This window comes from Bos javanicus, chromosome 11 (genome assembly GCF_032452875.1).
Source record: "Bos javanicus breed banteng chromosome 11, ARS-OSU_banteng_1.0, whole genome shotgun sequence".
NCBI lineage: Eukaryota > Metazoa > Chordata > Mammalia > Artiodactyla > Bovidae > Bos > Bos javanicus.
In genome coordinates, this window is record NC_083878.1 from 72,201,221 (window position 1) to 72,213,506 (window position 12,286).

General features: G+C 53.3%; 2 protein-coding genes across 12 annotated transcripts; both read left to right on the top strand.

Moving 5' to 3' along the window:
* Positions 1 to 188: 188 nt before the first annotated feature.
* Positions 189 to 9,531, top strand: MPV17 (mitochondrial inner membrane protein MPV17). Of its 10 annotated transcripts, none has more exons than XM_061433011.1 (8): positions 189 to 265; positions 750 to 822; positions 7,023 to 7,138; positions 7,356 to 7,448; positions 7,543 to 7,638; positions 7,889 to 7,921; positions 8,176 to 8,228; positions 9,231 to 9,531. In XM_061433011.1, the coding sequence occupies exons 2-8, from the start codon at positions 753 to 755 to the stop codon at positions 9,298 to 9,300; spliced, it is 531 nt and encodes a 176-aa protein (XP_061288995.1). In that variant the 5' UTR covers positions 189 to 265; positions 750 to 752; the 3' UTR covers positions 9,301 to 9,531. The 10 variants fall into 10 exon arrangements, 9 of the variants coding, with proteins under 9 accessions (XP_061288995.1, XP_061288993.1, XP_061288998.1 ...); XM_061433010.1 differs by having other exon boundaries at positions 233 to 325; XM_061433016.1 differs by lacking the exon at positions 7,889 to 7,921 and adding an exon at positions 1,467 to 1,558 and having other exon boundaries at positions 250 to 265; positions 7,346 to 7,448.
* Positions 9,532 to 9,627: 96 nt separating this feature from the next.
* Positions 9,628 to 12,223, top strand: UCN (urocortin). Of its 2 annotated transcripts, XM_061433017.1 has the most exons (2): positions 9,628 to 11,089; positions 11,355 to 12,223. In XM_061433017.1, the coding sequence occupies exon 2, from the start codon at positions 11,368 to 11,370 to the stop codon at positions 11,758 to 11,760; it is 393 nt and encodes a 130-aa protein (XP_061289001.1). In that variant the 5' UTR covers positions 9,628 to 11,089; positions 11,355 to 11,367; the 3' UTR covers positions 11,761 to 12,223. The 2 variants fall into 2 exon arrangements, with proteins under 2 accessions (XP_061289001.1, XP_061289003.1); XM_061433019.1 differs by having other exon boundaries at positions 10,976 to 12,223.
* The last annotated feature ends 63 nt before the right edge of the window (positions 12,224 to 12,286 follow it).

Below are 12,286 nucleotides of genomic sequence, written 5' to 3' on the forward strand. Positions count from 1 at the left end.
CAATTCAAGTTAAGAGGCCCTGACACCGAGGAGAGAAGGGGCAGAAGGAGGTAGAGGGACCCTGGTGGGCTAGCGGGCTCAGCAACGAGACCTGGCGCAGAACCAGAAGGAACCCCTTTCTGCGGTTTCAGAGGCTGGGTCCACTCCTGTTCTGGCCCTGGACGCAGGGAAAGCCTAACAGTCAGCCGAGCGGACAGGGCGGGACTTGGGGCGGAAGTCCCTCCGCGCACTCAGGTCACGTGGGAGAGGCCGCGCTCGCGCCCAGGTGAGTAGCTGCAGATCCTCGGTCACAGGTTTAAAGAGACGTGTCCCGCGAGCGCCCATGGTGCGTGGGACCGTTGCAGGTTTAGGGAGTCAGGGAGTTTATTTCCGGCGTGGAGTTGGGCTCTGGAAGGATGCGGGCTGGTGCCGAGGCTCTGGAAGGATGCGGGCTGGTGCCAACTAAAAGTCTGAATCTGAGGACCCACAAGGCTCTGGGTGAAAGTCCGAGCAGACGTGTCCTGTGTGGTCCGGACGGAGACCACAGATAGCTCTGCTCCAGGGATGGGGGTGGGGTGGAGGGTGGCAGCCCCCGGGATTCTTCTCTTGGCCGATTGTCAAAGGCGACCCCTGTGACAGGAAGCTGTCCAGGAAGCCTCTGCCCCTTTAGAGCGGGAAGGAGAAGGAGTGGGCACAAGGGAGAAACAAAAGTCTCTTTAACTGTGAGGAGGGGCAGTGGGAGTGACCTCCCTCTCCTCTCGGCTTGGCAGGAAATGGCACTTTGGCGGGCCTACCAGCGGGCTCTGACTGCTCACCCGTGGAAGGTACAGGTCCTGACAGCTGGTGAGTGTCCTGTGGGACCTAGGTAATACCAGAGCAGGCTGATTTGGGAGGCAGAAGCTTGCTGCACACACTCCCTCCCCTCATTTCTTGCTTCTATTCAACGTCCTTGAAAGATTGGCTCTCACCCCAGTCTGTTTTGGAGGGAGGGTCCCCAAGGCTGTTTATAAGGAAAGGAGTAGGCATAGGTGACCTCGCTATAACATAGGATCTGAAAGCCCTCACAAACCTGAAGGGTCATCCCTTTAGGACAAAGGCATTGGCCCCAGGAGCCCTTAACTTAGAAAACGAACAGTAACAAAGGCTCCTTTAACAATTCACAGTGTGCAAAGCACTTTCAACACACATAAAGTCAGTGTGTTAAGATTACTTAAGTCCATGTTAGATCCCACACCTAATAAATGCTGGAATCAGACTCTTACCCCAGTTTATTTTTGTTAGTATTGTTCTTATTGGAAAATATATCTTAACACACAAAAGAATGATGAAGATATATGTGTGTAACATTTAAATAAAACTAAACTGAAAACTCCTGAATCTGTACCCAGTTTTGAGACCCCTTGAATGCCTGTCCTTAATTCATACACCCAAGAGATAATTACTTTTCCTGAATTTTGTTTAATATCGTTCTTTTGCTTGTCTTATAGTTTTACTGTCTATGGATGTATCCTCAAACAATATACTAATCGAGGATTTATTATTGCTCTAAATCCAGTGATTGAGTAGCGACCTCACAAAGGTAACCCAGTGATTTACCTGTGTTTGTTATCATCTTTATTTTGCAGATTAGCTGCCATGAGAGGAGATGTCATAAAGCTTTGTTTTATAGTGAGAGGGATTGGAAGGCCTGTGACTGTCGGGGCAGTGCAAGGGTCACAAGGCTATGGTGAGGTCTTGCCTGTGTTTAGAGGAAGAGAACAAGATTCTAATGAGGACTGTGGGCTTCTGAGAGGAAGATTGTTAAAAGTGGTGAGGGATGGGAGGCCTACTGAAAGCCAGAGTACAACAGTAATCCTTCTACTGGAATAGCCCCATGTCAGCACTAGAAGCTTCATTGAGTGACTGGCCAAGGAGTCTTGCCCCTCCCTGGGCCCCTCTCCAGCCTCCTGTGCCCAGCTACCCTCCATCCTGTCCTCGGAGTGTCCGTCAGCCGGCATGACTCACCTGGCTGCGCATGCGGTGACTCATGCTGGACTGGGTGGCTGTGATGGGAACTGACACGCTGGGCCCTTTGCCCAGCCTCAGATTCCCTTGGGGACCCTAACTGCTGGAAGGAAGGTTCTCCCTCTCTCCCTCGTGGCCATCAGGAATAGGGAGGGGAAGGACCGTCCTTGTGTTTCCCTCCCCAAGGGATCTGCAGTGGATCAAGGTAGGAGCTAGAGCTCCAAGAGGTCCAAGTGCAGCTATGTGGCTGAGCTGGGGGAACTGGTGGTTGGTGCTGGAGCCCTGGGGCTCCACACTCCCAATCTTCCTGAGGCTGTACCAACATCTCAACCTGAAGCAACCTCTAGTTAACACTTTTCTCAGACTTTCCCAAACCTTTCAGAATCTTCCTTCGCTGCAGCTCAGTGTATTCAAATCAAACTGCAAATAAAGGGGGAGGTGGATTTAGCTCACTGAGCTGTTTTTAGATCCCAACACAGTAGTTCCTAAGGTCCCTTGGGATAGCTCATCACACTGGAAAACAGAATAGAGATTTCAGACTTGGAGCTCAAAGACCAAGATTTGAATCTCCGAGCCATAACTCTTAGCTTTGTGAATCAAGACAAGATGATAAACCTCTCTGAGCCTTCGTTTCCTCATTTAGAATTTGAATTAAGTTATATGACCTCACAAAGTCAGTGTAGGGATTATCTCTGTGAAAAGGCTTTAGAAATCAAAAGGTGTTCAAGAAACTTAAAAGGTTCCAGGAGTTGGGCCTTTATATATGAGTGTTGGCAAGCCAAGCACAACAAGCTCTTCTTTTTGTAGTGGTGTTTGGGTTGGGTTTGTTCCACTTGCCATAAAGTTGGACTTGGATAGCCATCTACCTTGGTTCTCCAGAAAGTAGAGTCTGCAGCTTCAGGGCAGGTAGTTTGGTAGGAAATAATCCCATGGGAGGAGAAGGGAAAAAGGGACAGTCAATATAAGGATGCTTTATCAAATGGACATTGCTTAGGGCCCATGGCTACTCACCCCCTTAAAACTGACTGAGAGGCTCTTTTGAAATGCCTCTTAGGGTCTGTGGATGAATAGTCTTTTCTGGAAACAAGGAGAAACCTTTACCCACCAGCTCCATCCTGCATTGGCCAGAGGTTTGCCACATGGAGTATGGATGCCCGTGTTCTGTGCTCTACCACACTGCCCAGGCATGATGATCCCCAGCAGTAGCTCTGCCCGAAGTATGGGGCTTGTCTCAGATGTGAGCCCCTTGTCTCAGGACAAGGACCCATCAGGTGAACTGCAGTGGTGACTGAAACAGATGATTGAATCAAAAAGATCTGAGTTGGTTCAAAAGAAGTGTCTGATACACCCAGTATGGGCCAAGTCAGAGTCAGGAACAGGGCAGCCAGGGCAGAGTCTGAATCAGCCTTCTCCCCTCCTTTTTTGAGGGCCCTTCCAGCCTCCAGTGGGCCCAGGGCCCCGCTCCATCCATCTCAGGCCACTCTAGTGCTGCTATGGAAGCTTCTGCAGACACTGGTTTCCCTGGAGTCTGAATGTGCGAGCTCAGCGGACATTAGAGACCATTCAGCCCGGCCCCTGAAACCAAGAAAGAAACTGAGGCATGAGAGAGGAGTGACATGCGTTTAGGTTTGTGGGCAGTGGTAGAGCTGCCATTAGAAGCAGGGCGCCCCCAGGGCACTAACCCTGCTTGGTCTGGGCTTAGGTACCTGAGAAGCTGTGGAACTCTCCATGTTATCTTATTTTCTAGCAGTGAGAAGGGCTCAGGCCTCTCGCTGCTGGGCTTCAGCTCCCTCGGGGCTCTGCCAGACCAAGCCCCTACCCCAGGCAGCTATTTAATTGTTGGAGACTCCTGGAGAGAAGTGAGACGGCCCTCGGGCCCCCTGCCAGCAGCTCCACCTGCCAACCCAGGCCTCTCATAGTCAAGGACAGCTTCCTGCTCCTCATTCCAACTTCCTGCCCCTCGGTTTCTTCATTTTCCATTCATACTTTAGTTTCCTGCATCTAAGATTCTACACACAAAAGCCAGGAAAGGAACAAAACAGGGGAAGTAGATAATTTACCCCCACCTGTGCCTAGGAAGTGGGCATGGGAAGTTGGGGCTTTTCCACTCCCTGGCAGAGAGTGGTCCCAGATAGATCTGTGCTCAGAGGCAGGCTCTCCCAACCCCTACCCCCTCACCCTGCTGAATCTGGTGGTGAGTGACGGCATGAGAACTGGCACCTACCCAGGGGCATGATGTCACAGCCGCGCCAGCGTCTGCCTGCTGGGCTCTGCGCCCAGCCTGGCACTGGGGCATCACTGCCCGGCAGCCCCTTGTCCTGCCCCATCGGGGCTCAGGCATTATGTCTCTGCAGGCCTCCATTTCCAATACCCCTGAAACAAATCCAAGGAAAGGGAAGCCAGAGCACTGGAGGGTCCAGACCAACCAAATGGGTCCAAGAGGACTCCCTGAGCCTAGGGTGGTTTGGGTCTGTTTGGGTTTGGGGTTGGGGAAGGTGGGATGAGGAATCTGAAATGCCAGCCCTTCCTGCTCACACGATCACTTGGACCAGAAATGCAGGCTTAGACCAGAGCCTTAGATTGTGCTAGAGCTGCTGTTGGCCCAGGGGGCCTGATGATCTGTAGGCAGAGAAGGAGCTGGGCATGGTTCTGTCTGAAATGGACTGAACAGACAGGGCTACAGGCTCTATACCACCTCACTCCTGCTGCTGCCCTTTCACTTGGTAATATCTCAGGTCATGGTTTGGGGGCCTGGAATCCACTTCTCTCCAAGGCTGCAGGCTTCCGGGACCTGGCTGCAAGTCAGGGACTTTGGTTTTCACTCCTGCTGTGCCTTTAACGTGTTGTGTGACTGTGGTAAGCCACAAAGAGTGAAAACGGATGTCTCTTTGCGACTCTTCCCTTCCCAAGGGTATTGCTGCTTTCCCTCCCCACAGGGTGACAAGAAGCGGAGGTGATCACATTCTGGGGAGTAGCAGACAGGAAGTGTGTTAATCCAGGAAATGTCTGATATGCGGGCCTTTGGGCCCTTGTTTGGGCAGGAAGCTTCTGTGAGTCGAAGCCACAGGAGCCTCTCTGTGCCCACTGGCATCTGAGCCCAGGTCTCTGCCTCTGCTGGGAATTCCTGGCCTCCCATTTCCCCTTGAGAGGAGGCCTGTGTTCAGGCCCCAGCTCCCTTCCTTACTAAGTCGCCTCATCTCTCAAAGACATTCAGTGGAGAGGTAACCTCTATCTTCCAGACCGTTTGTGAAGATTAAATGTGTGAGAGTCCTTTGTATACTGTAAACATCTTGCCAGAGTAGAATGTCAAACTTTTAGTCCTTTTATTTAAGCAGCGACTTTATTCCTGTTCCACCCTCCCTGGGCCTTTTCAGGGTCACGTGGCCATAGCAGCTCCCTCCTCTCCCTTAGTGTTCAGCTGGTGACCCCAAGTTGTTAGAGGGGACAGGGAGCTAAGTGCTAACTGCATGGAGGGGAAGAAACCTTCAGCCCCAGTGCTTCTCACACCTTGAGCTGGTGTGCACCCTTCAGGCCAGACTTAGCATTCTCCATGTCCTTCCCAGGGCAGTCCTGTTGTCTGGGGTGGTCCATTTGACATTTCTCCTTGGCTATTTTCTGAGTCCCTGCCAGGCTTGATGTGGTGAGGAATAAGAGAACAAACACATCTAGGATTCTGTCCCTGCTAGCCATGTTTTGGGAAGAGCCTCTACCACTTCGGGAGTTTCAGGGAGAGGAGAGGCAGGGCTGCCTTGATGGGTATGCTTGGGGTCCCAGCAGCTGAGGCCAGCAGCCTCGGTCACAGTGGGTGCCCCTGCTCTCAGCCTTACTCAGCTGCCTCTGACAAGGCTACATGGGCAGGGCTGTTCCGGGGGTGCGTGGGGTGGGGAGCAGTGAGTATGCAGCCAGCACAGACGTCAGCACCAGCTCCGGGCCAAGGAGTGGGGTTGAAGGATGAGGATGTGTTTGCCCAAGGCTAATTGAGGGCACAGGGAAAGTGGTGGCTGCGGGGCTGGAGGGGGCTCTCATTACTCAGTGAGATGGACGGGCAAGCTAGAGGTCATACGGTTGCTCGCAAGTGGCCCTAGAAGTGTGTGTTTGCTATAAACCATCACCCACCATCACCGATGGGGGGGCTCTGTAAACAGTGATGATTTCTGTCTTGGTTTCTGGGTGTAGGCGTCCAACTAGGGCTGCTTGGAGCTGGGTGTCTGTGCAAGTGAGAGGAGGGCAAGCGGGTGCAAAGACCTGAGGAGAGATGGCCTTCATGCCTGTTGGCAGCTCGGTTTGAGCCTGTGAATAGGAAGTCTGGGTCGACCTGCCTGTGCTGGGAGGTGACCAGACCCTTCCTTGCAGGGTCTCTTAGCAGCTCAGCCAGTCATCCCCTGCCTGGGATCATTTGAGTACTTCAGTTTTAGAGTTATTCTTGCTATTCTCTACAAAGAGAACTCCCAAAACCAAGATGAAGGACATTGGCCAGGGTCCTGCCTTCAGTGGAGGAGAAAAATCCTCAGGATTCCTTACCATTCTGCACATGATCTGTTCATAGTACAGCATTCTGGAAGGAATACCATCTAGGAAATCAAGCCACCTGGTTCTTCTTGACTCTGCCACTTACTATGTGCCACTTCCTAGGCCTTCATTTCCAAGCCTCTGGAATAAGGGGTTTGCACAAAAATACCTGGAAGGCTTTTCCAGTTCCAACAGTCAGTGCTTCTCAGCCCTCAGCACCTCGGATTCTCCTTCCTCTACCTGCGGTTTCTGAGGCTAACTTCCCTTCACTGCTCACTGCAGAGTTCTTGGCCCTGGCCTGCTCCAGGCTGCTCATCCCAGTTTCTAACAGGACACATGTGAAGTGTCACCATCCTTGGGGAGGTGTCACCATCCTAGAAGCAGTGGGAAGGGACTGGCCATTTCCCCCAGATTGAAGCCCTTGGCCTCCGAGTGCCAGAGCCTCATTCATTCAGTAGACTTACCTCCCTCCTTGGGATGGCAGCTTGTCCCTGGGAGGTGTCCTGATGACACCTGTGTACCCCGCACAGGGTCTCTGATGGGCCTGGGTGACGTGATCTCACAGCAGCTGGTGGAGAGGCGAGGTCTGCGGGCACACCAAGCTGGCCGGACCCTGACAATGGCCTCCTTGGGCTGTGGCTTTGTGGTAAGTTTTGCCAACAGCAGGGCTGCCGGTGGATTGGACAGTGGTCTCAGTTCCTTGTCATCCTTTGGTTTCCATTGGACCCTCTCACATCTAAGCCAGCCCTGAGTGTCTGCTCCCCCTGGGGGTTGGTTTCTAATACTTGAGGGCGCAGCTTTGTGATGTAAAATCCTGGTGTCCCCTCCACATCCCTGTTCACCTCTCTGGGAGTTCCTTTCAGGGCCCTGTGGTAGGAGGCTGGTACAGAGTTTTGGACCGGCTCATTCCTGGCACCACCAAGGTGGATGCCCTAAAGAAGATGCTGCTGGATCAGGTGAGCGGAAGGCAAAGGGATTTGGGAAGGGTGAGCTGTGTTGCAGGAGGGCGAGGATTTAGGAGCTCACAGCACTTTAATTTCTCTTCCCTAGGGGGGCTTTGCCCCGTGTTTTCTGGGCTGTTTCCTCCCACTGGTTGGGACCCTCAATGGACTGTCAGCCCAGGACAACTGGGCCAAACTCCAGCGGGTGAGCTGGCCCGGTGTGGGGATGCTTTCTGGCTGGTGGACCGGCAGACCTGGGGGAATGATGCAGGGCAGGGTGGAGATGCAGGCAGAGCCCAGCTCTGGAGGAGAGGAGCTGGGAGGCTGTGGTGCAGTGGTGTCTTCTCTGAGCAGAAATCTGTGTGTGATACTCATGCCAGTTGGCAGTTGGCACCAGGAGGTCTGAGGTGCCCGGAAGTGCCAGTGTTCACTTGTTCCTTCTCTTGTCTCCTCAGGACTTTCCTGATGCCCTCATCACCAACTACTATGTAAGAGTTGGCACCTCAGCTGCCTCTTCTGCTTTCTTGAGTCCAGAAATGCCCAGGGATCAGGGGTTCTCCTGACACAAATCCCTCCATCGGGATTACTCCCTCATGCCCATGTGGGCACCATAATCAGGGAAGCACTCACCCAGTGCCATGTGTTTCTGTCTGAAGAAGCTGGAGTCAGACCAGGCAAGGCCGTGAGTCTGGCGTTGGGTGATGGAGGCAGCCCCCCAACCTTTCCCTTCTCTCTCTCGTAGCTCTGGCCTGCCGTGCAGTTGGCCAACTTCTACCTGGTTCCTCTTCATTACAGGTATGGCAAATCCCCATCCCACCCTTCAAGGAAGATGCATATTACGAACAGTTGGAGACAAAGTGATCCTCATTTTTAACCTTGAACTACCTTAGAACACCCCCCCCCGCCCCCACCCAGAACACCCTGCCCTGGTCAGAGCTCCTCAGACTCCTGAGCACTTTGTTCAGAATCTCGTATGTTAGAACGTCCCAGAGCATCTGCCTGCTGACCTCTCATCTTCCTAGGGAGGATCTTGCTCCACAGCCCTCATCTCCATCCCACCTGGGCTGTCTACCTTTGATGGCCTGACTGTAGGGACAGTACTACAGCCTAAGTTAGGCAGAAAGGTAGACCAGAGTCAAGTAGGAACATGGTCAGGTTAGCCCACTGAAAAATATTGTTTTACCCTAAATAATCAGGGTAGTGGCTGAAAACTCAGTAAAAATAAATATAGTGAAAACAAGATGAGTGGTTAAAATTATTGGAGGTGAGGGGGCTTTGGGAACAGGGGAAATCATGAAACTCTTCAGAGGAGACAAGGTCAGAATGGACATGAATAACTAAAAGGAATACAGACTTATGAACCAAATCAAACTTTAGAGTCATGGAAATGCTCTTTGAAACTAGAGTGAAGTATATTTAAAATAAAGAGAAGGAGGTACTGCTTTATATGGCAGGCAGCACATTTTTGGAAGATGAGATCTCAGCTATACAAGACAAACGTGTGTTTAGAAGGAGCTTGGATGGAGTATGGATAAGGAGCCATGCACGGCAAGATGGCTGCTGGGGGCAGTTAACTTAGAGGCTCTTGTCCAAGAGACAGAGCTCTGGGCCAGCACGAGCACCTGAGCTGGTTGTCGTCTCATCTGAGCCACACATCCCTCCATGGGGCTGAAGGAAGGAGACCTAGATCTGGACACTCTTGGAGATATTCGCTCTTTGTCTGCTGCCCTTTCCCTCCTCTCCCCTTGGCTTCCTCCTTATACTTCTCTTCTTCATGGCACCGTCCTTGTTCCTTAGGTTGGCTGTGGTCCAGTGTGTTGCTGTTATCTGGAACTCCTACCTGTCCTGGAAGGCACATCGGCTCTAAGTCGGCTTCACCCCATCACTTCCGCCTTGTAGTGATGCACCTTGACCCTGGAAGGGTTGGACCACCTCCTCAAAGTGGGCACATTGATCTTCCCAGGGTTCGGTGGCTGGTCAGAACTTAATGGGGTTAGCACCCTGAAATGGCCCATTTCACTCTTTAATGTAACCTGACTCCTATTGAAATGGCTAAAACCCACCATAAAAATTCATCGTAAATATTTGTTGAAACATATCATTTTGTCAACTTTAGATTATACGCACATCCTGGCAGATGCCACTTTTTCCCACTCTTCATAGACAGCTGTTTTCCTAACCCTTCCCAGCCCCAGTACAGCTCCAATTTTCGGGAGATCCCCTCAAACTCTTTATATGGTGCCTCTGTAAGTATATTTCTAAGTAGGTAATCTGGAAGCTGCAGAGGCAATGAGTAAGACCCAGCAGAAAATGACTGGGGAGTCTCATTTTCCAGGGTTTGGAAAGAAGTCTGGAGACCCCCAAACCCCAATCTTCTTTTACAGATGAGGACACTGAGGTCCATAGAAGTGAAGTGACCTGTCCACAGTGTGAGTTAGTAGCAGAGTAGAAAGACGAACATGTGCTATCATCGTTTGAATGTTTGTATCTCCCCAAGTTCATATGGTGAAAACCTAATGCCCAAGTTGATGGTATCAGAGGTGAGACCTTTGGGAAGTGGTTGGGTCATGAGGGTAGGGACCTGGTGGGATCTGTATGCTTACAAAAGAGGCCACCTGAGGAGACAGCAAGAAGCAGGTCCTCAGCAGACAGTAAACCTACTGGCACCGTGATCTTGGACTTCCCAGCCTCAAGAACTGTGAGGAAATAAATGCTTATCATTTATAAGCCACCCAGCTTATGGTATTTTTGTTATAGCAGCTCAAACAGACTAAGAAACCAAGTTTTCTTACTTCCTACTCAGTGATCTTAACCTGGAGGTCAGCGATAAAATAATATTGCTGCTTTGATTCCCAGGAGAAAATTTAACTTGGCTAAACTTCAGCTTTGAGGCAAACCAAGAAGCAGATGGACCAGCCTTTGTTATCTGAAAGCACCCCGACTCGAGAGGCCCTCTGTTTTTGGCGCGTCAGTCAAACAGCCCTAGGATTTAGATCCTGGGGCTGGAAGAAGATCAAGAATCCTGGCAGCTCAAACTGCCTCTTGGGTAGGGTACCATGGTGGTAGCTGAATGCCAGCAGTGCCATCCTGATTGCCTTCATTTATAGAACAGATAGCTGGGGCAAGGGACTGGATCTGAGCAGCACAGCATTTTCCCCAAGGTCCCTGGCCCCTTTCAGAGGCTGAGCACAAAGCCAGCACCATGGACAGCACCACAGTCCTGCCTCCCTTTCCTGTTCCAGAGAAGGCTGGAGATCTGGACTAGTCTGGGGACTTGCCGCCCCCCCCCCTAGTCCCTGATGGCTGTTCTAAGTGAGTGAAGGACTCTCGTGGCTCCCAGAGCAATCTTTAAGCCCAAGAAGGCTTCCCTTTCTCTTGAGTCCGGTGTCATTTCCAGAGACACAAAGTCTGGTGTCCTCTGGCGCGCTCCTGGGGTCTCGCAGCCATAGGGTCGGACTCAGAGTTGCGGCCGTCATTGCTCTACAATCAGTGCATGTTCCTCGCTGACGTCAGCCGGAGCTGTTCTGGCGCTATATAAGGCTGGCGAAGGTCCCGGGACAGACCCCGTGTTCCCCGAGGCGCCCTCAGCCCTCCCCGAGGGACAGAGACTGGAGCTCTATCCTGCAGGGTGCAGAGGCTCTGCTCTCCTGCGAACTGTGAGTGGCTTCTGCGCGTCTGCCCAGACTCCCTCAGCACCAGGACAGCTCTCAGCTCACCCAACGCGACACCCCAAGAGGGAGGCAGGGAGGGAGAAAAGGGTGGCACAGGACTGGGAGCGGCTGGGGCTGGTGGGAAGGCTGTGGGCACCGGACTGCAGTCGCAGGGGCCGGGCAGGGGCGCTGGACTTGCTCGGGAAGGGGAGCGGCGTCCCCTGAGACTGCCCGAGGCGCACCTCACACTGCGCTGCGCCTGTGTGTCCAGGGCCGGCGGGACCATGAAGACGGCGGGACGCGCGGCGTTGCTGGCCGCGCTGCTGCTCCTGGCACAGCTGCGCCCGGGGAGCAGCAGCCAGTGGAGCCCGGAGGAGGAGGCGGCGGCCGCCGGGGTCCGAGATCCGAGGCTGCGCTGGAGCCCTGGGACACGGAACCACGGCGGCGGGGCCCGCGCGCTCCTCTTGCTGCTGGCAGAGCGCTTCCCGCGCCGCCGGGCGGAGCAGGGCCGATGGGGATCCGGGACGGCAGGCGAGCGGCCGCGACGGGACGACCCTCCCCTGTCCATTGACCTCACCTTCCACCTGCTACGGACCCTGCTGGAACTCGCGCGGACGCAGAGCCAGAGGGAGCGCGCCGAGCAGAACCGCATCATATTCGACTCGGTGGGCAAGTGATCAGCGGGTCTAGGGCCCCGAGAATCTTGACCCCCAATGCTCCACCTCAGGGTTGAGACGTGAGCGACAGGAACTGACCAAGTCCTGCAGGGCTAGAGCGGCCTAGGGATACCCTGAGCACGATCCGCGTTACCGGTTTTTAATAAAAGTGCTGAAGAGCAGTTGGCCTCTGTTATGGGGGCGCGGGGAGCCACAGAAGGGTGTGAGCCCGTGGGAAAGTGGGGTCTCCCAGGCCGGCGAGAGGGAACCAAATGCTGTGGGAGGGCTCCGTGAGAACCGCTTTCTGCCAGGGTCCTGGGGTCCCCATCGTCTCCAAGTCTCCAGGAAGTCAAGACCCAGTGTCGCCGCACCACCCCCGACCCTCTTCTCTTGGCACTGGGCTCGCGAATACATGCCTAATATCAAGGAGGTGCCCCAAAAGGGTTCGTTCCGCTTCACCCCCCACCCCCACCCGTTCCCGCCCCAAGAGGTCCCAGATTTGGAGAAGAGCGGGATGGATGGTGATGCTATGTCTCTGAAGCAGAAA